Below are 25,422 nucleotides of genomic sequence, written 5' to 3'. Positions count from 1 at the left end.
TCATAGACAAACACAGCTGAAGTACAGCCAGCTAGCTTGAATTTGGAATAAAAAAAGTTGTCAATAATTTTGCTAAAAGTATAGCTGTAAGTTAAATGTTAGCTAACTCTGAGGATTAACAGTTGAAATAGCAAGATAAACATCATGGCTAAACATCGAAATGGTTAGCTAATGGCACAAATACATTTGTAAGGGTTACATCACTTAAAAGAAATAATCAGCTGTTAAATAGTTCTGTATCATTTTGTTAATTTATTGAAGATGAAAATATTTTCACAGCTTTTTGCTAATTTATGCTAACACATAAAGTTTTGTGTATGCATTCGATGTATTTTGACACCTGCTAACTGTTCGGCGCTCTTATTTTAAAACTGGAGACTTTTGAGGTTGTAGCGTCCAGACTTTGAAACAGCCTGCTTGAACAGACTGCTGAAAACTCATTTTATAGGTTAGCTTCTTCATAATCTTTCTCAAATACTTGGTTGCATTTGTTGTATGTTGCAATGAATGTAACACTATATATATATATATGAATCTGTATGCTGGACCATTCATACTTACCTTTTACTAGCTTTAAAGCACTTCGTAACTGGTAATGTTATTATTATTATTTTTTTATTATTAGTACGAATTCTCTGACAATGTTTCATATTTCATTTAACTCTCCTCTGTTATCCTCTCCTCTCAATCCCACCAGAACTACATGTTGCTGGGAGGCAGGAAAAACACAGAGGTCCCACTGGAGGGATATCTGGTAGCTCCTATTCAGAGGATTTGCAAGTACCCGTTGTTGCTCAGAGTGAGTATAATCTTGTGCACGCTAACCATGTGTTAAAGAGATACCACACCCATGCGCCACCTCTGTAGAGCAACTTCTTCCCCTCTTTTCGTCCAACCACACCTAGTCATTAGTTAGGGCTGTCCCATCCTATTCACATCAACCTCTGCCTTGCTAATGAAACACTGGCCTCATATTCTGACACGTCTCTGCTTTAGTTCCCTGGCACAGCCACATTGCAGGAATAACACGAGGCCTATCATCACCTCCGCGGCCCAGCTGCGCTTTCAGACACTTTGACTGGGCTCATTCACACTGGCACTCTAGGTTGTTAGTTTTGAAGTTTCCATTTTTGAATGTGAAACGTGAGTGAAATGAAATACATTTTCAAAGGCTTGTTTGAGTTGGTGATCTGAGCTGTCCCTATTCATTTATCTTGTTATGATCTATTAATTCTCCCAGGCGCTTTCTAAACAGCCACCAACATATGCGCAGAGATGTTATGATAATAAGGGGGTAATCCGATGCGCTGCGTTTTTGAAGTCTTTCAGCTGCCAGGGCCGTAAAGTAACACCAATACATCCAGAAGAGTGTAAATTGTGCACTAATAGTAGCTGACATGCTAAAACACAGTGTTTAGACTACAGATTATGAGATTGGCATTTCAGCAGAAGGGTTTAAACCACTAAACTCAAAAACCACGAGAGAGTGAAAAGTGAAGTGCTTTTCATGATGGAGCAATATTTGCCAGCTATTCTTCCAACTGCGTCGCTTTAATTATACTTTTCTGTGAAATTATGTGACATTTTGTGTGATCTGTACATGCGTAGGAGCTGCTTAAGAGGACCCCGAAGAAGCACAACGACTACGCTCTGGTACAGGAGTCTCTGCAGGTGATGAAAGAGGTGTGCTCCAGCATCAATGAGGCCAAGAGACAGATGGAAAAATTGGAGATTTTGGAGGAATGGCAGTCGCATATCGAGGGCTGGGAGGTGAGCCTCAGTAAAGCATGTTAAATGATTTATTTCATTAACTTTAACTTAACGTCTTGCTGTATTTCAGAGTTTTGGGGATTTGTTTTGTTTTGTTTTTGTCCTAAGCTGAGCTTTCACTACTTAAGCTGAAAGTCATGACTTATTTAAAGTTACTCAGCCCTGTGCCAGCAAGAATTCCACATGGCCTGACTTGTGTAGCCTTTTAAGCTTTCGTATACTCGCCGGGAACAATGACTTGTATTCACAATAGCCATACTTCTTCTGCATGGTTGAGTTAAAGCCGTCATGCTTTGGGGTGAGCAGTCAGATCACCATCGGGTAGATTGCACTTCTTTGTATGTAGGGTTATTTCCCCCCCCCCGTAGGTAGGCTTAATAAGGGGTCGTAGTAGTTGGAAAAAGTGTAAAAAGTGATGGTAATTGTACAGAAAGAGGGCAGAATACTTATGTAATTGACCTGGCTTCATGTGAAAGGGCCTTAAGGCTTCCAGCACACATGCACACAGAGACATGCTGCAGTGTTGATAGAGCCTTTTCAGGCAGCAACAGATATTTGTTTCTAAATAGAAAACAGGCTTTTTGACTAAAATATTTAGAGTTTCTTGCATTTGACTGACTTGTTCTACTTTTTCTATGGTCACCCACAACTTTAAAGAGTGGCTGTATTATTGGATGCCTTTTAGTGCGAGTGTTTTGCTTTACAGTAAAATATATGGCAGGAACTTCAATAGTGGATCCATTAATACAGTTTAAATCCAACCCAAAACCTCAATGTAAGGCCATTATACAGGTTTTAGCGACACACAAACACACACAAATCTAAGAATAGCGTAATCAGAGTCAGGCTTAGTTTTTGGGTGGGGTGACATCTTGTGTTCAACATAATCCTGGCTGTAGCTACTTTGCAGTTTCCCCTCAGTACTTTTTATTAATTGTAAACATTAGCTCATTCTGGAGCTGGTCCTGCGACTGCTGCACGCCAGGCTCTCCGGCTCTAAATGAGATGGAACTAAGAGGGAGAGAAGAGAGGCGGGGGGAGAAAGAACTGAGTGATGGTTGTATCTTGTTTTTCTGTGTGGGTGTTTTTGAGGTATTTCAGTGGGATGAGGAGTGATTGTGAGAGACGCTGTTTTTTTTCCATTTCTGCTCCTCCTCCTGGGATGATTGCTTGTTAGCGCTGACCCGTTTCACTGCTGGCTACCCTCGGGGCATCCTGGCAGGTTCACCTCCCGTGTGAGAAGCAGGGCTGTGGCCCAAAGTGGTCGCCATGATTGTGTGCTGCCAGCATTCGTCAGGGTAGTGATTGCCAGTTGGTTAGTGTTGCATGTGTCTGTGTTTTGTCACTGTGCGCTATAAAAATATGTTAATTTTAGACTAGAGGGTTGTAGTTTCAAGTTTCATTTCACATTCTGTTCTCTAGTTTAATTAGCATGCTTAAAATGTACTTGAGTTGTAGAGTTTGCTTGATTTGGCTTCCTTAGCTTAAAAAATTCTCTCATCTCTCGAGGTAATTGGCAAATACCACTTCAGAGCTTAATTCTTTATTTTTTTTCCCTCTTAATTAATGGCATATCCTGCTTTGCAATTGTTATGAGTCATTGTCTTACTATGAAAGTAGATGCTTGAATTCTGGATGAAACGGATGATTGAGGGTTTGAAGTGTGAAGCTTTTTCTATGGAACACGGTTAATATGAAGAACAAGTGAAAAATGCTGCAAAAGAAGTGCAAATTTAAGTGAATGGGATGGAGGCTCTGCTAAAAGCATGTCTAACACAAAGAGGAAGTGTCAGTTCTTCCATTAAGGACACGCTGCTTTACAATCTGGACCGGTGTGATGTTGCCATTGGCCCCTTTAAGTGACCGAGACCTCTTTCTGTGTCTGGTGCGCACACATTGAAAAGCTGCAAATTAGTTTAACATCTGGTCATGGGCCCTTGAAAGAGTGGGAGAGTTAAAAAGAAAAGTGTGGAGGAAGGAATAAAAGATAGCGAAGAACAGAGCAGGGGAAGAAAAGTGAAAAATGATCAGCAGAAGGGAAGGGAGGAAAAGAAGTGGGGAAAAAAAAGTGGGATAGGTTTTGGCCCGCCCGTGTCTCCGTTGGGAGCACATTTTCCGCCTCTGTGCGCATGGGGGTTATTTTTAGCTCTGGAGGGCTGATCAAACGTGGTACATAAATTCCCAGAGCAGGCAAGGTAAGGGGAAAAGACAGCACACTTTATCACTTGCAGCAGGAACCCCAACCAATCTGGTGACCAGACGCAACAGTGCAGCACATGGTTGGACTGGACGGGATGTTGTTCTGTAGAGGCTATTAACGGCCGCGCGTTTTTAAAATCCCACAGCAATCTGCTGTGAGGAAGCGGGGGTGTTTTTACAGACCCCTGAGAGTGGGAAGAGGAAAAGGTTGGGCTCTGTAGTCCCTCCTCCTGTTCAGACAATATATGTGAATGCTAAATGCCACAGTTTATATACTTTACTATAGTTTAAAATTAAAACTTGAACTTTGTGCACAAATTCCCACGTCTCTCATGCATGTTAATGACAACTCACCTGTTTTTTTTTTTTGTTTGTTTTTTTTTCCCTGCACCATTGTCCATTTCCAGGGTTCAAATATCACAGACACATGCACGGAGATGCTAATGCAGGGTGTCCTGCTGAAGATTTCAGCTGGGAACATACAAGAGAGGATTTTTTTCTTGTTCGACAAGCTTCTGGTCTACTGCAAGAAGAAAAATAGGTGACTTTTTATTCATTGCTCTTCTCCAGAGAGAATGAAAATATTATATTTGTGCTAATTCCTGTGTGTCTGTCCTCCTACAGAACATTTAAAGTACAGACTTTATAAATAATTCACTGCACCGTTCCTTTCCTCTTACTATGGGAAGTATTTTAGGTTCTGTTTTGTGAGGGAGTTGGAAAAGTATCAAGTATTAAATGTAAAGTATTTTGCTACTGATTACCTTTGATGTCAAAATAGGCTGGTAAGTGTGACTGTCTATTAAATATGATTTAAATGTTAAAGGATTAATCATCATCTTGTTTCTCTCCGTCAAAGGCGTTTAAAAAACAGTAAGACGTCCACCGAGGGCCCTCGCTACCTGTTCAGGGGAAGAATCAGCACTGAGGTGATGGAGGTGGAAAATGTGGATGATGGCACAGGTGAGCAGTGCTCTAAAAGAAGATACCCTGGTTATTTTGGACAGCTGCTGTTTGAGTTTATTATTTTTTGTCATTGCCTGTGCTAACTTGCCAGGACCACTTACAGCAGTTCTGGCAGCAGGAATTTAAATACATGCCATAATAAGCCACACGGAGAAGTAGACAACATAGTCCTTGGCGTGAGCTGGTGCACAACTGTGTGATTTTTACACTTGGATCGCCAATGGAAAAATGAGACTTACCTATAAACATTTTTTAGACGTCTATAGTTACATATCCTTGGGGCTGTGCTGCTGCTGGTCCTCGGTGAACTTGAGCGCTTGTGTCTTTTGGCCTCACATAGCCACTGATTAGCATTTATATTTGTAGAAGCCATCATTTCCTTTCCAACGGTCCTAGATGGGCAGTAATATTGGGTGTTTTTGGTGAGGGATGGATGGGCTTGGGTCTGGATAAACAGGCGAGGCAGGCGGCAGAGCAGTAACTTGTGGGTGTTCTTCACCACAGGCGGGAGATCTCAATCTTAAAGCCAGGGTGACTGGATTATTTTAGCTTGGATTCCTATGTTAACAAAGTGCCACGACTTTTTCCCAGGCGCACACTTGCTGCCTGAGGTTGAAACACGCCCTCGGGGCATTCCATATAAAGGACACCACCACCACACCGTCTGTGTTTTTAGACGTGATTGTAATTGATGATTGTAATGGGTCGCTTTTTGTGATAAGCTTAGAAAGAAAAATCAAAGGAATGTTGGGAAGAGACTGGAAGGGGTTCCTAAAAGATGAAAATGATGATGGGTCAAGAGTTCACTTCCTTTATCTGGAGGCTTCTTAACATGTATATACTACAGGCATAGTTAATCACAAGTACGCACCAGCTCTGAAGGAGTATTCTGAGGACTCAGTAGTAAATAATGCTGATGGATAGTCCTCCTTCTGCATTTGTTCCCTCTCGTTTATCTCATTAAAGGAGAAGAGCGATAATCAATGAACCACTCGATAGAAAGTCTGATAGTAGAGCAGGGAAAAATGAGTCCGAGTCCAGCATTTGCAGTAAGACAGAGTATGATATTCTCTGGATGTTGTTTTTTGTTTTGTTTTATTTATTTTTTATTAAAAATAGACCACACGCTGCTATATAGGAAAGCAATAACTCATCAAGAGGCATGTTTTTTTTAAATTTATAGATTTTTTTTTTTCTTCACTCCTTTATAGTAGCGCTAATGTCACTATGTCATTCGGCTTTGCTTTTCTCTGCAGCGACTCACTTTGTGCCCCATGTTATTGCTGTGTTTCATGCGGTAACCCTTATTTACTGTGAACCCAACTTCTCAATAACTCTGTTTACAGTGTCACGATCAGTGTACCCACAGACTCATGGCCTTCCCCTTTCAAATATGAAAAAGTTCTGGGATTAAATAAGTCCTCCCCTTGCAAAGAGCTAACTAGAAGGAGCTGAGATTGTTTCTGCCTGTGTTTTCTCCTCCTCAGCTGACTACCACAGCAGCGGGAACATAGTGAACAACGGCTGGAAGATCCACAACACGGCCAAGAACAAGTGGTTCGTCTGCATGGCCAAGACCCCGGAGGAGAAGCAGGAGTGGCTGGAGGCCATCATGAAAGAGAGGGAACGCAGGAAAAGTAAGCAACTGTTTGTCAGTGTCAGGGCTTTTATTACACTCAGGGAAAGCTGGTCAATGTTTTCTCCTTAGCATCTGTCTTGATTTAAATAACTGAAAATATAGGCTGCGTTTTGGGAAAATCGATACAAAGCAATATAACTTGAATGATTAAAAACGCAAATAGATCCCAGCTACGATCAGCATGTGGGATCTGCATCTAGGACTGAAGGGGGTTTCTTGAGTAACTGTGTTATTTCCCTCAAGCAGATCACATAATGAAGGCTATTGCAACTGCTGATTATCTTTTCAAATTAGGAGACATTAACCTTCTCTGTCTAGTGATTGATGCTTTTAGTATCGGAGCTAGGTGCAAAGATTATTAATGCGGTGATACTGACGGGCTCTTTGCACCCTCTCCTGTGTAGGTCTGAGGCTCGGCATGGAGCAGGATACGTGGGTGATGGTGTCAGAGAAGGGAGAGAAGCTCTATCACCTCATGACCAAGGGTAACCTCATAAAGGACCGGAAACGCAAGCTCACCACCTTCCCCAAGTGTTTCCTGGGAAGGTAAGGATCCTTCTGCTGGTCTTGATGTTTATTCCATCGAGTGTTCAGCCCTATGGGTTTTCTCTGTGTCATGTAAGCATTTTACCTGTGAGTAGGTCAGACTGCATGACTGTGCCAGGAGCCTTTCAAAGATTAAATCTGTATTCTGTGTGTCTCTAAAGATTTATAGGACCTTGTACTTGATGTTAAAAGAAGTGGTATTAGTAATGTAACGTAATAATAAAGATCAATTGGCCAGGATTTGTAAAGACAGCTGCTGGAAAGAAGAAAGCAATGGCACTTTCTGCTCAAGAGACTCTGTGTTGTGGATCCGCCATCTCAGTCACGGGAAAATGAAATCCAGCGAGATTTAGCCCATGAATCTTATTTAAGGATTATTGGTGTGGTGTCTGGGGATGGATCGGCCACTGAATGCCAGTCATAAATCACAGGCTAGATATCCCTGCGCGGCTCCGCTGACTGCCCCTTTTGCTCCCTCGCCCATGTTAGATTATAGTAAGCTGTCTGCAGAGAAATCCATGAGGTAATTGTTGTAGAAGGTTCATTATGCCAGAGGGCAGCTCTGTCTGTGTGTGCGTGTGTTACCATCAGAGTGTGTCACGCTCATCGTTGTCCTTGAATTTTCACAGTTAATTTGGGCGTGCTTTCCATATTTACTTTTGAGTCTGAATATGACTATCTCTCCTGCACTCGCTGACAGGTGAAAAATATTTACCGTGAGTGGAGCTTTGCTGAAAATCTCGTCCTTGGGTTATTTTAGGTAAGCAGAAGTTGATGCCACCATTTGGGTATTTTGCTTTCATAATGTGAAATGCAGACGAATTGGTTTCACGTCAGTGTTGTAGGTTTCTGCGCACTTGTGTGCTTTAATGAGATAAAAGACTTGAATGCCTGACAAGGACAAACTTTTTTTTTTTTTTTTGTAGTTCTACTTCAAATGAGATCAAATATGTGGGCACAGACACTTTTATCGGGAATCTGGGAACTGCAAAACTCTTTCCCTCGGTCCATTCGACATGTTCAGCATCCTCTCTTGTTATATAGCATCTATCCCATATTGTACCCCAATGTGGGAAGAGGACAAAGTGTGACTGAGAAGGTGGCGAACGTGGATAAAGATAATAAAAAACAAGAAGCTTCTGATGATGACGTGTGGCAGCCAAAAATATGTTTACAGAGGGACGCCTGTAATTTTAAAGGCTCAGCTAAATCATTGAATGCTTCCAAAAGACGGCCTGGGTTGGATTCTGTTCAAGTTCTGATCCTCTCTAACAAATTTGCCTTGTAAACACTCCAGTACAATTCAGAATGAGCCATGTTTTCCATTTGTTATAAAATTGTACTTTCAGTTTGTTTTTCTTGAGTTGTTACAGTCACGTTGAAAATCTCCCGAGCTTATACAGTCATGTCAAAATCCCTGTTATTTTTAAAAGCATAAAGAGAGAGGAGGGGAGCAAAAACCAACCAAAAAGTCCAATTGGACATAGTTGTGGCCAAGTTACATGGCATGGTGGTTTGAAATGAAGGGTTACTTTCTCCTTTGGTCCACACAGACAACACCAGATCCCTTGCGGTCCGGAGAAGGAATGGATCTGTCAGCTGAAAAGATTAGCAGGATCAAACACTAGTCCGATGCGGTCATCTTGTTGAGTCTGAAGCGATCATATGGTGAGAAAGAAGCTCAGGGAAGCTTTCTTTGAAAACCTATCCCCTTACACCTGGATGACCACTTGTGGGTAAAAGGACATCTCTGGCCCCTCGGTACTTCTCCTGTCTGCGCTGATTTCGGAGATGATTACATGTAGGCGTAATTGGCTTATGGAAACCAGCATTGTATGTCTCTGATGAAAACCACATTGCCTATGGCTTCAAGTCAGCCCACTCCCTCCATTGTGAAATGCTTTGCCATTATCCCCTTTCCACGCCTCTCCCTTTTTCTTTCTGACTTTTTCTTTTTAAAACAGAGGGCTATTTCTGTGTCTCAGAAAAATGTTATGATCTTATTTGAGGTTAGTTTTCTGCGAGAGGGTAATTCATCAAAGAAAATGTGTATGAGAGCCACCTAGTCTGACATTATCATCCAATTTTAAACCTGAAACAAACAGAAAAACCATTTTCTACGTATGATGGACTCTAGCAGTATATTGTCGTGACAGATGCTGGTGAGTATCTATGACAGTTATGGTAAATGGACTGGTTCTTGTATAGCGCTTTGCTACTCTGCTTGAGCACTCAAACCGCTTTATACTACAAGCCTCATTCACCCACATATTCATACAGTCATAAATGCTTACACTTGGATGAATGCATCGGGAGCAACCCCTTATGCACCATGATCATGGACATGGGAAATGATATTGGAAAATGGAGAAACATGCGTAATTGCTTTCTTGCTGAGAGTTCTGTAAGAAGCCTTTTTATCTCTTGCAATGCTCTTCCTGTTCTGTAAATATGAAGTTATGCCAGCGGGTAGTTTGTTCAGCTCACCATAAAGACCACATGGGGGGGGGAAACAGCTTGGCCGTCTCTGCCCGAAGGCACTAAAATGTATTTAAATGAAGCACCTTTAAAGCGCACTAATTAACACTTTCTATCTTGTTTGTTTAGTCTATACCTAAGCATGTGTATATGAAGCTTCAGTTAGAGGCAACCGCTTCTTCTGACTGCCAAGTACTACTCATATTAAACAAGCATAAAGACCTCCAGAAGTTCTACATAGAGCGTCTCTCCCTGCCCCCAATAATATTTTTTATGTGACTTCTGCTGGAAATAAAAGGATTATCCTAATTTCCTAAAAAGTTGACCTTTAAGCTTCGAATCTGTTTTAACCTTGTAAAATATTTGATTCAGTGGGAGATTTAAAAAAAAAATCCATGACAACATATAAGTAACCACAAAAATTCAAGTTTGGCTAGGAAATGTTACAAAAAATTGAATTCACCCAGTTTAACACACACACACACACACACACACACACACACACACACACACACACACACACACACACACACACACACACACACACACACACACACACACACGTGAGGTGTTTACCTGGCATCATATGCAACTTGGTTTAGTATCTTGTCCAAGAGCCCTTTGGCGCACGGAGTTGCAGCAAACCTTGTGATTAGTGGGCAGTGTGCTCTACACTTGGGCCAAGGCTGCGCAGGATGTTTCCAGTTTTCTTCCATTTTTACTCGTAACTAGCGGCTCCATAGTGTAGCAGTGTTCATCTAACGAGCGAAAGAGCCCCAGTTTGATCCCAGAAAGATGCACAAATCCTTTTGGGGGTTATTTCAAGAAGGTATAAAAGCCATATTCAACCCCATCATTGACCTTTTCAGATCATTTCTCCATACAGAGGTTGTTATAGGTTTGTGGTTTCCCCCGAGGTTTATTTTGGAGTGAAAAGACATCAGCAATCAGTGGTTCAAGAGTGTGACAAGCTGGCGGTGGCGTGTTCAGTAGTTGTTTCTCTAAAATCGTTTTAAAAAATGCTGCTTTTGGCTCAACTTTGACACCAGTTGCCCCCATCGTGGCCTGGAAGTGTGTTCCACAGAATTCCAGTCGTGCTGCTGGATGTGTTTGTTTGGCTTTTGCGGACAGACGGGACATCAAGGATGTAATCAGATAGACTGCCGCTGCATTGCCTGTTCATGCTCAGTCCTCTCTGTCTTTACTCTCTGTCTCTTTTATTGAGTCACTAAATTATAAAGAATTATCCCATTAAGTTCATTTGGGCCAGAACATCGGATGCTGTGTTTGGTCCTTTTAGTGGTTGGTTTGTTTTTCTCTTTCCAGTTGTAAATGGTGCAGAGGGGGAAAAACCCACCCCCTAAAAAAACGTGTTTTTCTATCAAGAAATTCCCAAGCTTGAGTCAAATCCTCTGTTATTGATGTTATTAAATTATGTGTCTAAATTAAATAAAGTCAAACTGGACAAAAAGCGAGAACTGAGGCCTGCTGGTTGTTTTAACAAACAAACCTGGGCCTTGACTGTAAATAAATCATTCCCCCTTTGCCAGCCCGGGTGTTTGTTGCCATAGTCACGTTGATTTAGAGTAAATGCAGTTTGTAGAAAGTTATGAAGGCTGTTTCTTCTCTTCTCTCTCCAATAATCACAAACATTGCCCTTTTATGAAGCGAGGAAATTTCCCATGGGTTTTCTGTGCATTTGTGTTGTGTTGTTGCGACTGAGCCACGTATGTTGCTGTGCCAGTTCTTTATTTTGAGCTTCTGTTTTTTGAAATTTATTCCCCCACCCGACCAGTGAGTTTGTGTCCTGGCTGATGGAAATCGGTGAAACGGACAACCCAGAAGAAGGGGTTCACCTGGGTCAAGCTCTGCTGGAGAATGGTATCATCCACCACGGTTAGTTTTTCATTTTTATCTCCCGTCCTCTCTCCCACTCAGACCCGCTTTATCATCCTTTGCTGTCCCACATATTAAATCAAATCTGCCACAGTCTAATTTACTTTGTGCTGCACAGTGTAGAGCATGCAAATGCCTGCCATTCCCTAACCTAACCTCTAGACATGTCTGAAGAATGCTGTGCTTTCACTCTCTGGCTGGAGTCTACAAAGTAGATGTGGCTCTCTTATTTATTTCTTAGCAGGTGTCCCATTTAAACACAGCTTTGACACAATGTTTAGGTAAGGGATTATAAATATTAATCTTTTCTTGCCTTAATGTTTGTGTTATATTTTCTCAGCTGCTGTTCTGTGGCTTTGGGTAACAAGTGTGTTTAGTGCATGAGACTTTAAGCTGGCTAACACTCTGCATTCACACTAAATGGCGCATGCAGCCCTGCATGGTTTTTCTTTCTTTTTTCTTTCGTTTTTTTCCTCAAAAGTGTAGGGCCCCAAGTCAAGTTGTATCTTAAATCACTCAGGGGCACTTTATTGCTTCCTCAGTGAGAAATGAGATGGGGCTTTAGAGCTGTTCCTGAAAGAGAGGAATAACTCAGAGCCCCTCCGAGCTCTCTCTCACGGTGCAGTTAGCAGTCCCCATGCGAAAAACGATAGAATATCTTTTTATTTAAAAAAAACAACAAAAAAAACAAAAACTTTAATGGAACCCGCTCAGCTGCAGCCAAGAGTACGGAGCCAGCTTTTATGACTGCTGGAGGGTCTACACACAGTCCCCTGAAGCGAGAAAAGCAGGAAGCTCTGAGCAGCTGTGCTATCTGTGACTGCTCTGTGTGGGGTTGGAGTCCTTTTCTTGTCTGGAGAGCTTGTTTCTCTGTGCAGCCCTGCTTGGTTTGAATGTGTTTTGGTTTTTTTTAATTTTCACATTTAAAGCAAACTGAATAATGCTCCCCTTCACTCTGGGGCCTGAATGTGTGGCATTTCTTTAGTCACAGACAAACACCAGTTCAAACCAGAGCCCGTGCTCTACCGTTTCCGCTACGACGACGGCACCTACCACCCGAGAAGTGACATGCACGATGTTATATCCAAGGTAACAGTGCTGCGGTGGAAACGCGAGTCGATTTAAAATCGCACTTTAAGCGCATATCGCTGAAATAACCCAAACTCTCTCTCCTGTTCCTCACAGGGTGTTCGGCTGTTTTGTCGTCTTCACAGCCTCTTCACTCCCGTCATCAGGTGGGCGGTCATTTTCTTTTCCACTCCATTGCAGTCAAGCCAGGTGGGGGCACGTGTAGTTCAGCGTCTGGCTTTTGTGCCTAAAAATAACCCCTGCCTGCCACATACGAAAAAGTGACTAAGAGGGATTAGGTTGTGAACTATGAGCTCATTGTTTTCGAGGACTTGTGAGGAGTTGGCACAGGCTCCTGTGGGTGATTGAGCATGACAGGTTTTATCTGGCTGTTCTCAAGACACAGATGTGCTGAAAGAAACTGAATCTATTCCCTCAATTTCCCTTCGATGTTTACATTCATGCTTAAAACAAAAATTGGCGATATTGTGATGAATCTCACATCACTTTTGATGCATCCGAGAGGAAAGTTTGTTGGAAAATGTTGTCATGATGAAGAATGTGAGTTAAGTGGGTGATCATTTGATTACAAATAAGGTCCTCCTACAGTTTCCCCTTTTTGTTTGTGTGTGTGTGTGTGTTTTATAACCTAACACATGGTCTTGATCAACATGGTAAGCAGCTTAAAAGGTAATTCTAAATATCTGGTAGTTGTAGTAATACAAGTTTGACAAACATTCCCATATTTGTGGTGTTTTTACTTGCTTTTGTGGAGAGATCTTAATTTCATTCCACATTTTCATCAGTATAAAACCTGTTGTTCAATAAATAAAGCCAAAAATTAAAGTTATTCATGCAGATTGTTTTGTCAAAAATATATGACCAGGTTTCTGTGCTTGTCCCACTAGACATCAGTGTGGCGTTCGATACTGTTACAGCAATAAGAGATGTTGTGGGTATTGAAGGTACTGTGCAGTGGTGAGTCGGTGAGTCCTTTTCAAACACAAAGGTTAGTTAGCGAGTTCTCCAGGGTTCCGTGCTAGGACCAGTTCTATTTACATTATACATGCTTCCTTTAGACAGTGTAATTAGAAGGCATAGCATGCATTGTCACTGCTATGCAGATGATAGCCAACTTTTTCTATCCATGAGGCCATATAACACACACAAATTAGTTAAATTGCAGGAATGCCATAAGCACATGAAGACCTGGATGACCTCAAACTTTCTATTTCAGATAAAACTGAGGTTATTGTATTTGGTCCTAGAAATCCAAGAAATGCACTATCTAGCCAGATGCTCACTCTGGCTACTTTACTCTGGCCTCCAGTAACACTGTGAGGAATCTTGGAGTCATTTTTGACCAAGATATATCCTTCAATGCGCATATTAAACAAATATGTAGGACTGCTGTCTTCCATTTCCATCCAGTATCTCCAACATTAAAAACATCCTGTCTCAGAGTGATGCTGGAAATCTAGTTCATGCATTTATTACTTCTAGGCTTATTAATTCCAGGATGTCCTAAAAACTCCCTGAAAAGCCTCAAATGCTGCAGCAAGAGTACTGACAGGGACTAGAAAGAGAGAGCATATTTTTTTCTATACTGGCTTCCCTTCATTGGCTCCCTGTTAATCCAGAATCAAATTTAAAATCCTGCTCCTCACATACAAGGTCTTGAATAATCAGGCCCCATCTTAACTTGATGACCTCATAGTACCGTATTACCCCATTAGAGTGCTTCGCTCTCGGACTGCGGGGTTACTTGTGGTTCCTTTTTAAAAGAAGAATGGGAGGGAGAGCCTTCAGCTTTCACCCCCAACCGGTCACAGCAGATGGCCGCCCCTCCCTGAGCCTGGTTCTGCCGGAGGTTTTTTCCTGTTAAAAGGGAGTTTTTCCTTCCCGCTGTTGCCAAAGTGCTTGCTCATAGGGGGTCATATGACTGTTGGGTTTTTCTCTGTTTTCTTCCTATTATTGTAAGGTCTTCACTTTACACTACAAAGCGCCTTGAGGCAGCTTTTGTTGTGATTTTTCGCTAAATAAATCAAATTAAATTGAATTGAGTTTTGTACTTTCTCCTGATTCTAAATTCAAGACTACAGGCAGTTTCCCTCGGATGCGTCTCTGTACCTTGCAGCATCACGTGGCCCAGTCACAGCTAGCTCAACAGTGCCTCATTTTTTTTGTCTCAAAAACAGCTCTTAACACATTTCATTTAGAGTGACTGACATCATATTGATCTTGTTTTTTGAAAGGCACGCAGAGCCATTCCTGATTTAAAATGACATACAGCATGATGCAAAACAGTAATTAAACTTGGAAAATAAGCATGCTGGCTGGATAGAATGAGTAATGAAACTAATGTGACTTCTCTCAGTATCTTACAATAAGGGAAAATACTGGAAACTCCCCAAAGTGGACTCATCCAGCGTAGGCTATGTAGAAATTGTCACTTAGGCAAGTGTTTTTTTGTTTTTAAAGCTTTGCCTAGAGTGCCTAAATGTTTATTGGAGTATACAAGTTCTTTGAAAAATCAGGCCTCGTTATATCTTAGAGACCTCACAGTGCACTCTCAGACTGCAGATTCCTTGGTTTTTCCAAAAGCAGAGAGGGAGGCAAAGACTTCAGCTACTCTCAGGATTTCTTTTTTGGAACCAGCTCCACGTTTGGACTCAGGACAGACACCCACTCTGTTTTTAATATTAGATTTAAAAATGTCTTTTTTGATAAAGCTTGTATTTAGGGCTGGGTCAGGTGACCCTGAGCAATCACTTAGTTATGCTGCCATTGGCTTAGGCTGCCAAGGGACTTCCCATGATATAATGAGGACTTCTTTCCATCCATTTCCTTCTTTGCTTCCTCGCTTCCGTAATTTGGATTTTGTCCTGCCCTCCTGTGCTCACCCCCTAACTAGTTGCAGCACATGGCTGCCCCTCCCTGAGCCCACGTCTGCTGGAAGTTTCTTCCTGTTAAAAGGGAGTTTTTCCTTCCTGCTGTCACATAACCCATACTCATAGAAGATTGTTGGAATTTTGTCTACTAATGTAGGCTTTCTACCTTAGGGTGGCGACTGTTGTTGTGATTGGCGCAGTATAAATAAAGTTGGATTGAACTGAGCTGAATCTGCTGGCCTGCTTTGGTTTTTACTTCTTATAATCTGACTTTAATTCTATTGCCACCTGCTAATGTGTCATATGGCGAAACACAACATCAGAGTTGGCTGTTTATACTGATTTCAAATAACCCGAATAAAAGCTTGAATTTCACAACTATAAAACTGTGCCATGGCTAGCGGGGGCACGCTGATCCTTCATCTGTCCCAGCATAGAGACTTTTTTGTTTGCTCTAACTACTAAAAACCCCAAAGGGTGAATTTGTGTGTGTATGTTTGGATTGTCAGCATTCAGTCCACTGGTGTTTTTGTGTTGAGGCCAAAACTCTTGACGTAAAAACTCCTGTTGGTGAACTTGAGTTGTGTGCGTTGTTAGCTCACATATCTGCGCAGCGCATTCTCCCTGGGAAGCCAGTACAATGCATCACAGGGCCTGGGAATGCCAGAGTTTAATTGGAGCAACCAGCCCCTGCCTAATTAGGTGGAATTTCCTGGCAGAGTAAGAGTGATTAGGCAAAGATGGGGGTATATACTATGCAGACCCCATAACCCTCTGCAGCTTCTTTGCCCCCCTTAAGCCTCTGCTTTCATTACAAGAAATCAGTGAATCCAGCCACTCCAGGGGATCTCGCTGCAAAGGAGCAAATGCCCACTTAAGCTGTTGTACACAGTTATATGTTGAAATAGATAATAAGAACAATTTTTCATCATGTACACAGGGACACTAGAGCCAAGGCCACTCATAAATATTCTTTACATACAATGGGGGGAAAAAAACTGTCATTTTTACCTCAGCATTTGAAATGTTGACAAGTTTTCCTCATTATGCTGAGGAGTCCTCCAGAAGCTTAATATTTACTGATGCATGGGTAGGATTTTCAGAATAACAAACAGTATGGAAAACTGCTTGATTAATTTCTCACTCCTGAGCAGTGGATTAAAGCTTGAACTTTCAGCATCCTCTGTGTAATTTATTCTAAGGAGTACTTAGAAAGTACGACAGTTGCATCCGTTTGCTCACAAAATGTCAAGACAAACTTTGTCATTGGACAGCAAGTTAAAAACCACCTCTCTGACCTTTCCCTCTGTTACTCCTCAAACTGCTGTTTCCTTATCCTCGACATATGGCTGCCCAATGGGCCGTTGTTTACCCCCATTTTTCACTCTGACAGCCTCACTTTGCACCAGCCGCTGAAGCCCAACTCTCACTGGCTCTAGTATCCCATTTTGGGGGAAATGCAGGGTGGCTCTTGGTTCCTCTGTCAGAGTGGTTTATGCATGGTGCGACATGGCTTCCAGCTGTACCGTCCTCATCCGAGACTAGCGCAGGCTGTCAGGCACAGTTATGTAACAGAAAGTTTCAGAATGGATCAAACATGGCCGCGCTTGGCCTCTAACAATTCACTTTCTGAAGAGTACCAGGAGTCTGAAATCAGACTTTAACTTGGCCCACAAGTCTTGTTTGACTTGTCTGAACTGTGTGTGCTAGAAAGGCCTGTGTATGTTTAGTTTTGTGTGCGCGTGTGTAAGTGTTTGCATGTGCTGGAAGCGGTGGAGTGGTGTAAGTCACGGTGGTTCTGGACTTTCCCGGCCCTGCAGCTCAGCCCCCGCGTGTCCCCGGGGAGGCCCCTGTGTTCATGGGAAAGTCACGGCTCCATTTCAAACAGCATTCTCGGGGTCTGGCAAAGTGCGGCTGTGTGGGTAACACTGAGAAAAGCAACCCCATACTGACATGGAGCACCCCAAGGCCAAACACCAGCCAGTACTTGAAACGAGGCCACGTCTCGCTGACACTGGGAATTATTATCCCTCCTTTTGGGCATTGTGTTTAAATAGACCAAGCAATTATTTCTCTACATATTCTTTGCCTACATTTTTTTTTTTTCACAGTTAAAGCAAATAGTAAAATTAAAAATACCAAGAACTTTATTTTCCAGATCCCTCTATTGATATCTTCTGCTTTTGTGCCCATCCAGGGACAAGGACTATCATTTACGGACCTACAAATCAGTGGTCATGGCTAACAAGCTCATAGATTGGCTTATAGCACAGGTAAGCTCTTTCGCTGCTTCACAAATGTTATTTAATAAGAATACAAGTTGTTGAATTTTTCTATTTTGCTTGTGCAAAGAATTTGATGAAGTTAGATTATTATTCTGAACACCATTTTTTTTTTTTTCTTTAAATTCAGATACTTTCATATAGTTTCTTGTGTGTTTTTTAAGAAGACACCTTTCCATTAGTTTCTGGCCATGTTGAAAACAGATGTCCCACCTCTTCCCCTTTCAAGCATAGAAGTTTAAAAAAAATAATTCTGGGAGTGTCTGCTGTTGTTACACGTCAGTCACTTCAGATGTGCAGCAGAAAAAAAGACACCATCAGACATGAAGCTCTCAAAGGAGCCGAGAGGAAACGAAAAAAGAAAAGCAGAATTGATTGGATAGCAAAGCTTTATTGACTATGACAGGAAGTTCTGAGGTTGACAGATTGATAGTCCTGTTCGGGACGACAACAAAGGGATGAAACGTATATGGCGACCAGCAACCACAGAATCGCTGGCAGACATTACATGCTTGTGTCTGCGTAAACGTGCATGTGCGTGATTGCGGTATTCCATATGCATGTGTTTGAGTCGGTGCAGTGGAGTGGCTCTCACTTGTCTAGACATGATTTTGGCTCTGTTTAAGATCGAGTGTGCAGTGGCTCTGCTGGCCTTGAGGGCTTTTGGACGCAAGAACAAAGGAGGGGTGTGAATGTGACATTTTGACTGCACTCTAAACACACAATGTCCTTTGTTCTGTTTTCTCTCATCCTCCTTTGCTTCTTTTTTTATCTTCTGACTTATTCACTATACCCACTCTTCACGCTTACATCTGTCTTATTTCTCCCGCGTGTCCACTCTTCTGGTGCAGGGGGACTGCAGAACGAGGGAGGAAGCGGTGATCTTGGGGGTGGAGCTCTGCAACAATGGCTTCATGCATCACGGTACGGCACTTTCCACTCCTGATTAAAATAAAAGGGAAAAAATCCTGCAGAACTTTGGAATCCTCTCCATCACTGAGTAAATGAGAGATGAATGCTTTGGTGAAACCACGCAGAGGGCGTCTGGCATTTAGCGTCCTGTTTTAGAACATAACCACACTTGTTCTTTTTCCATTTCTACTTAATATCCCTCTGACATGCTACAGGAATAGAACTATTTTCCAAACCAGTGAATATAAGTGCGTGTGTGATGCTTGCATACCATCATTAATTCCATGTATGCATGTTCCCATATACTGTATGCACTGTATATGTCTTAAGTAACTAAGTGCTATGGGTAAATACATGAAAACTGTTTATCTGTAAGTGCAAAACAGACAGTGGCCATGGTTACAGTTTGCTTATGAGAGTCGGATTTGTTTTTAACTGCGCACCTCCCCTGTGCCAAAGTCCACATCATGCACACTACAGTATGAATCACAGCATGTCACCTCGTACCCCCATGATGCAACTGCTTCAAACTACCCGCAGTTCAAGCCTCACACTACAAATTACCAGCACATCTCCAGAACATAACAACCCCAGCCATCAAACTTCCTGTCACTTCCACTGCCTACAGGGTAATTTCATAATTTCATTTCGTGCCTGTAAGTTATTTGCCCTCACGATGTAGCTATATCTGATCTTGAGAGGAATGAAGTGAGGAAATGTTAGAAGGAAGCTCTGTTCTTTCCCCTCAGGGCTATTTTTTTGGTTTAAAATTGAAAGTCATAGTGGATATATTATGTTGCTCCTGAGACCTGGTTTGTTCAAAAGATTTTTTTTTTTTCCTTTTGCCATAAAAGTGGGGTCTCATTGTTTCCCAAAGTGTCTATTTGTGCATTAGGCGTGCAAATACTACTGCGGTCACACTTAAATGGGTTTAAACTTCTTAGCGTAATGCAAAAAGAGTTTTTTTGCTAAATTTAACATGTTCTGCTTCTGCACAGCACCACACAGTGAGGTTACTCCCTCAGAAGTTGTCTGGGTCCAACATTTTAAATCCACCTTTCAAGTAACAATTTTTTCCGACACTCGCATACATTAAAAAACAATTAAAATTAGGATCTCCTATTACTTGCAGATATAGGTAGGAGTCAGATAACAAGCTTTAACACATTCACATTTAGCTATCACATTAAACTGTATTTGGCATTTGTAGCTAAATCTGTGGACTGTTGAACTTTCCAGTCACACTTTTCATATGTGACTTTGTTGTCACCTCCCTCAGTGCTGGAGAAGAGTGAATTCAAGGACGAGCCCCTACTGTTCCGCTTCTTCGCTGATGAGGAGATGGAGGGTTCCAACACAAAATACAAACCTATGAAGCATGACCTGAAAATACTTGAAAATGTCATCTCCAAGTCTCTCCTGGTGAGTGCTCCTTGGTGGATTATTGATCGATTATCGCTCACTCCGACTGATATGCTGTGGCTTGCTGGGATTTATTCACAACTTGGAGCAAAGTGGAAACACTGTAAATCATTATGCAGCACACAGCTGTGAGAAGTAAAAGTAATAACGCTGCAAAAGTCCATTTTATACCTTGGTAAGCAAACCTTGTTTGTTTTTGTTTTTTTGCAGCGAGCGAGCAGACAGAAATGTCTGTGCTATCGGTCTTTAATAGTATCTTCTTCTGCTGTGTCCGTGTTTGTGCTCGGTCTGCTCGCTTGGGATTTTGCTGATGCGAGACATGTTGTTTTCCAGATAAGGCCCAGTGATGGAGGCTATGGCTTTACCCTGGAAGAGAGGAACCGAGTCCCCATAATCAAATTTGTTGAGAAGGGCTCCCCAGCTGAGGTGACACGGTCTCACACACAGAGATGCACAAAAGCACAATCGTGAAGTTTCTTCTGTACTTCTTTGAAGCCTTTTTGCAACGTGTTAGTAATGTTTATGCAAAAAAAAAAAAAAAATGCATTCCAGGCATAAAGCTCTCCTCGAGTTGCTCCTCATTTAGCAGATCATAGGTTATAGAGAATAGGAAGGAGCACTGCTAATGTGATTGCTTTGATTTTATTTTCAAAGATGAAAGTAAAGGCAGAGCTGTGTTGCAGATGTGCCAGCCAGTAGAAGTCTTTTGTTATTAAAATGTGATTCAGTCATTAGTCACGAAAAATATAACCTCGTGACTCTTTGCCCTTCCTCTAAACCTGCTTTATTGTGATGTGGCACTAATGCTACCTTTAGTACTTTCATACAAATATGGGGCAGATTTTTTTTAGCTTTGATCTGCTATTTGAAAATGAGAGAAGAGGGTTCGAAGGCAAATGTGATCAGTTTGAGCGCATGATCTATAATTCCCTCCAGTCCTAAAGTAGCACTGAAGGAGCCTTGAACGTCTGGCTTGCATTGAGAATAGCGTTTTGTGTGATGTCTTAAAAAAAAATTAAATCCTCAACAGGATCCAGCTGTGTGCTGACAGACACAAGTTACCCAGTGTTGTCTCCTAATGCTGGGAGTGTGCGTGCTTTTCATTGTGATTCAAACGGTCCACTGTGATTCTGCGTCACATTAAGACCGAATGTGTGACTTAATCCTTTTCTATAATTTATATTTATTTCTCTTGTTCTTCATATTCTCTTTCAAGATGGCTGGTCTGGAAGTGGGGAAGAAGTTGTTTGCTATAAATGGAGACCTGGTGTTCCTCAGGCCTTTCTCTGAAGTTGAAGCTCTCCTCAAGCAATGTTTTAACAGCAAAGGACCCCTCAGAGTGCTGGTCAGCACCAAGCCTAGAGAGTAAGTGTCAGATCTTTGCACGCACACGCAATGTCAATTTCATCTTATTGTGTGCATATCCCAGCTCGGTAATTTACTCTTTCCTTTCATTTCCAGGACGATTAAGATTCCAGACTCGGCCGATGGCTTGGGATTCCAGATCCGTGGATTCGGTCCTTCTGTGGTCCATGCTGTTGGGAGAGGTAAGAGATTGCAGTTTCCACCACTTGAGCTGTCTGGCCTCATCAGCAAAAGTCTTTCCATCACCTCTTTGTTATTGTGGCACAGCTGGCGAGCAGCTGCTACACCAGCTTTGGGGGTGTGCGTGACTTGGCTGCGGTGTGACATGATCGCAATGATTTCCATGCACCTACTCGCATTTTTCTTAGCAGTTCGATTAGGATAGGAAAGTTTGATAGGAAAGGCTTTGTTCAGCAATTCTCCTTCACCGATCAGTTTGATAGGAAAGCACTCTGCATTTTTTGCTCTAAATTCATCAGGCCTCTTACCTAATGCAGCATATTTAGTCGCACTGCTATCAGGGCTGGCATGAGGTAGGGTCCAATCAAAAAACAATTCGTCTCCATCTTAAGGGAATTGAATCTTTTATTTTTATTTTTCCTTTTATTTGTCAGCGTGCATGTGTGCGCCTGCATGTGTTGACTTGATGATGTGGTTGCTTGGGAACCTGGTGTGTGTTTAAGTGGATGCTGCGATCCCCGGGGACAAAGCTCAATATATATATAGGAGGTGTCTCATTCCTTGGATTGTCATAATAGCTTCTGTTCCCTGGTGTCTGAGGTCAACAGGAGCTGGTAATACCAATTAGAGATGAAGAAACCGAGGCACAGAAAAAGAGCAGTTGCACAAAAATCTCTGTCTTGAAATTAATTTCACACAGCAATTCAGTGTATTGGCACCGTTGCTTGACACCGGTGTTGCACATTTTTGTAAAATAAGTGTTTATGCGAACCAGGCATCTATATTTTTACAGCTGTGGTCAGAAGTTTACTTACACTCATCATAGGCATGAATGCCATGGTTTGTTTGGGGGTTTGATGATTTCTTTAAACTTTTATGTCTGCAGTATACATCACTGCTGTGATGTGCAATCAATTTTTGTTTTACAAGTTTGAATTTATTTAGGATTTTAGGATTTTCTCTAATCTAATTTGTTTAAAGGGTTAAAGGTTAGGCTTTCAAACCTAAGAACATAATGTCAGCTGTCAAGTATGGTGGTGGTAGCGCCATGCTGTGGAGCTGTTTTACTCTCAGTGGTACTGGTAGGTTGCAAAAAGTGGATGGTAGGAGGATTGCATCTAAATTCTTCAGCTTCACCTCAAATCAGATAGCTAGATGGTTGAAACCTGGACAGAGGTGAGTGTTCCAGGACGATGATCCCAAACACATATCAAAACTGGTTTTAGAACAGATAAAGCATGCTAACATTATGCTTCAGGAATGATCTTCCCAAAGTCCCAAACTGTAAAGTAAAGCTTGCTCCATGTCAGGAAGGCAACTAATTTAAATTAAGTCTACCGATTCTGTTAAGAGTGGTCAAATATCAGGCCAGAGATATGTCACCATGAGAACAGATGACAAGAAGCTTGTTGATTGTCCCTTCTCATCATAGTTGGTGAGGGTTCATGTGAGTATTTGAGCCCGTATGTATAATTTTGACCCCGTGGGGATTAGAGAAAATCCAAAATAAATTCAAACGTCTTGTATTTTTAAAGTCAGTAAAGATGTATGCTGTACAATTATTCCACAGTGGAAAAAGAACAGTTTAAAGAAATCAATAAAACGCCAGACTTATCATTATATTCATGTCTGTGATGACTTCACGTAATTTTTGACCACAGTTGCAGAAAATCAGGAGTCTAGATGGATGTGTGTTATTGTGTTGGTTGTTTTTTCCTTATGATATAGACATTGTTCACCTTAAAATGTCTTAAACACTTAGAAAGGTCTTGAATGTAGTGTAAGTAGAAGGCACTAGCCTTATGGAGTGCCATAGCACAACTCCACATGGCCAGAAAGCCATCTTTCAGCTAGTTAACTACCTGAATCCTCCTTGAGTTTTCTAAAAATTGTTTGGTGCTATAGCCAAAATGCTAACTACTGAGGATTCAACTGAAGTTTCAACTTTTGACCATTATTAGTACACCATCTGGGTACTTGAGCTGCCCTTCATTTAGTTGTGCTTATCAGTGTAAACACACTTATGCACTCTAAATAGTGTAATAGTACTAAAGTATGCTGTTGTAAACGCAATTAACATAGCAAGCAATAAACCTGCTCAACACTAGTATGTTAATACTGTTGGGGTGACCTTTCTAAAGGAGCAACTCACCTGAGACTGGGTGCTTAGAGAGTTATTGATCATTATATTTTATCGTTCATTAGCAATACTTGTTTATCCTTTTAGAGAATCCCAAGGCCTGTGGGGGGATTGGGCAAAAAGGCCACTTAGAAGATGTTGAAGCCCTTGTAGAAAGCATAAAGAAAATATAAAAATGTTTTGAACAATACTCATTCATACTGGACTTTGCTAAGTGTGTTTTTAATGTAATATGTAGACTCTTCTCTTCTACTCTATTAATAACTAGAATATCCTTGTCTATTGTTGATATATTATAAGTTCAGTTGAAGCGGAAAGGAAAGTACACTGGATATGTCCGTCCCTGCAATCTTCGGCCAAGTGATTACAGATTCCTTACATTGCAGCGCGAGGTCTTCATGATGTATTTTTAAGGAGCTGAGAAAACAAATGGGAGGAATATTTAGTCTGCCATACACTTCCTTCTGATAGCTGTAAACCTTGAAGTTCTCCTATGGTCTGAATCACATCCCTCAGAGGCCTTCGTCTACCCCAGATAAACAACTTCCCTCCTCCCTGCACCACACTCTCCCTCTCACACTCCTCCTGAGCTGCCAAAAACAGGAAACAGTCTTGTAAATACAAAGCAAAAAAAAAAGAATGTTGTTCAATCTAATTTTGCATACAGGATGTGGAAAAAGTGACAATTATTTTTTTTTAGGATGTGCTCATGTTTTTTTCATCCGGTTTCAGCATGCACCTGCAAGATAACGTGCGGTAGCTCTTACTCTTGTCACCCCTCCTTCCCCTTGCATCTCTGTCTGTCTCACGCCAGGCACAGTGGCAGCAACTGCCGGTCTCCACCCAGGCCAGTGCATTATAAAGGTGAACGGTATCAATGTGAGCAAGGAGAGCCATGCCAGCGTCATCGCTCATGTCACAGCGTGCAGGAAGTATCGGCGACCCACGCAGGTGAGACGGGAGGAAGAAAGGAAAAGCAAAAAGGGATAAACTGCAGAGTAAATCTAACCAGACACAAGGATTTGTCAAGGGGGGTGGGGGTGGGATGTCATCCAGCGGTAATGAAAAAGTATTTAATTTTTATTATGTGTCACTGTGGAGCAGAGAAAAAAAATGAATAAATGATTGTCTTGCTGGAAAAATAGAATTCATTTCTGCAAATTTGTTAGTAGAAGTGCAAAAGAGCAGAAAATAAGGGAAACTATTTACCCTGGTTCTCTCTGCCTTTCCTTCATTTGGGTCATTACGCAAAAATAATAGTAGTTTTGGCTTCTTTAGCACTGACCCCTGGCTCACAGTGGTGGGCTTGTTGTGGGAGACTGGCAGGCTGCAGACAGAGGTGGGAAAGGATCCCGAGGCTGGCTGGGGGTCAGAGTGGGTGAGAGCCTTGGAGTAAGACTGATTGAAGATGGAAGGAAAGAGGGGGATAGTGCGGGGTAGGCTAGACAGCAGACAAGAGTAGGAGGAGAGCTCGGTCCACCTGTCGAAGGTGGGAAACGGTGAAAAATAGAAACCCCAGGGTGTGTGTATGGTGTGAGTTAGTGTAGTGTGTCATTATAATTGAGCCTCGTGTGGACCTCAGGCTTAATGGTGCACTAGAGTGTTCCAAAACTCCTGGAGATCTGGTTTCCATCAAGTGTGGACCCGGAGGAACCACCCTCTCCTTCT

The 25,422-nt window shown here is 41.9% G+C and overlaps 1 protein-coding gene across 5 annotated transcripts in view; it reads left to right on the top strand.

The window, feature by feature from the left end:
* Positions 1 to 25,422, top strand: part of prex2 (phosphatidylinositol-3,4,5-trisphosphate-dependent Rac exchange factor 2) — a 94,579-nt gene that overhangs the window by 21,002 nt on the left and 48,155 nt on the right. For 4 of the 5 annotated variants that reach the window (XM_040043682.1, XM_040043683.1, XM_040043685.1 and 1 more), the window contains 16 exons: positions 698 to 799; positions 1,609 to 1,770; positions 4,377 to 4,510; positions 4,829 to 4,932; positions 6,423 to 6,572; positions 6,979 to 7,120; positions 11,394 to 11,494; positions 12,480 to 12,583; positions 12,680 to 12,729; positions 17,651 to 17,726; positions 18,587 to 18,659; positions 19,927 to 20,069; positions 20,403 to 20,495; positions 21,286 to 21,434; positions 21,531 to 21,616; positions 24,569 to 24,705. In XM_040043682.1, coding sequence (XP_039899616.1) covers positions 698 to 799; positions 1,609 to 1,770; positions 4,377 to 4,510; positions 4,829 to 4,932; positions 6,423 to 6,572; positions 6,979 to 7,120; positions 11,394 to 11,494; positions 12,480 to 12,583; positions 12,680 to 12,729; positions 17,651 to 17,726; positions 18,587 to 18,659; positions 19,927 to 20,069; positions 20,403 to 20,495; positions 21,286 to 21,434; positions 21,531 to 21,616; positions 24,569 to 24,705 — 1,806 coding nt within the window. The remainder of the gene's footprint in view (positions 1 to 697; positions 800 to 1,608; positions 1,771 to 4,376; positions 4,511 to 4,828; positions 4,933 to 6,422; positions 6,573 to 6,978; positions 7,121 to 11,393; positions 11,495 to 12,479; positions 12,584 to 12,679; positions 12,730 to 17,650; positions 17,727 to 18,586; positions 18,660 to 19,926; positions 20,070 to 20,402; positions 20,496 to 21,285; positions 21,435 to 21,530; positions 21,617 to 24,568; positions 24,706 to 25,422) is intronic. The other variant, XM_040043684.1, reaches the window with a different exon arrangement.

This window comes from Simochromis diagramma, unplaced genomic scaffold (genome assembly GCF_900408965.1).
Source record: "Simochromis diagramma unplaced genomic scaffold, fSimDia1.1 OVJJ01000602.1, whole genome shotgun sequence".
Lineage (NCBI taxonomy): Eukaryota > Metazoa > Chordata > Actinopteri > Cichliformes > Cichlidae > Simochromis > Simochromis diagramma.
Note: the sequence above shows the minus strand (reverse complement) of the source record. Positions and strands in the feature narration are given on the sequence as shown.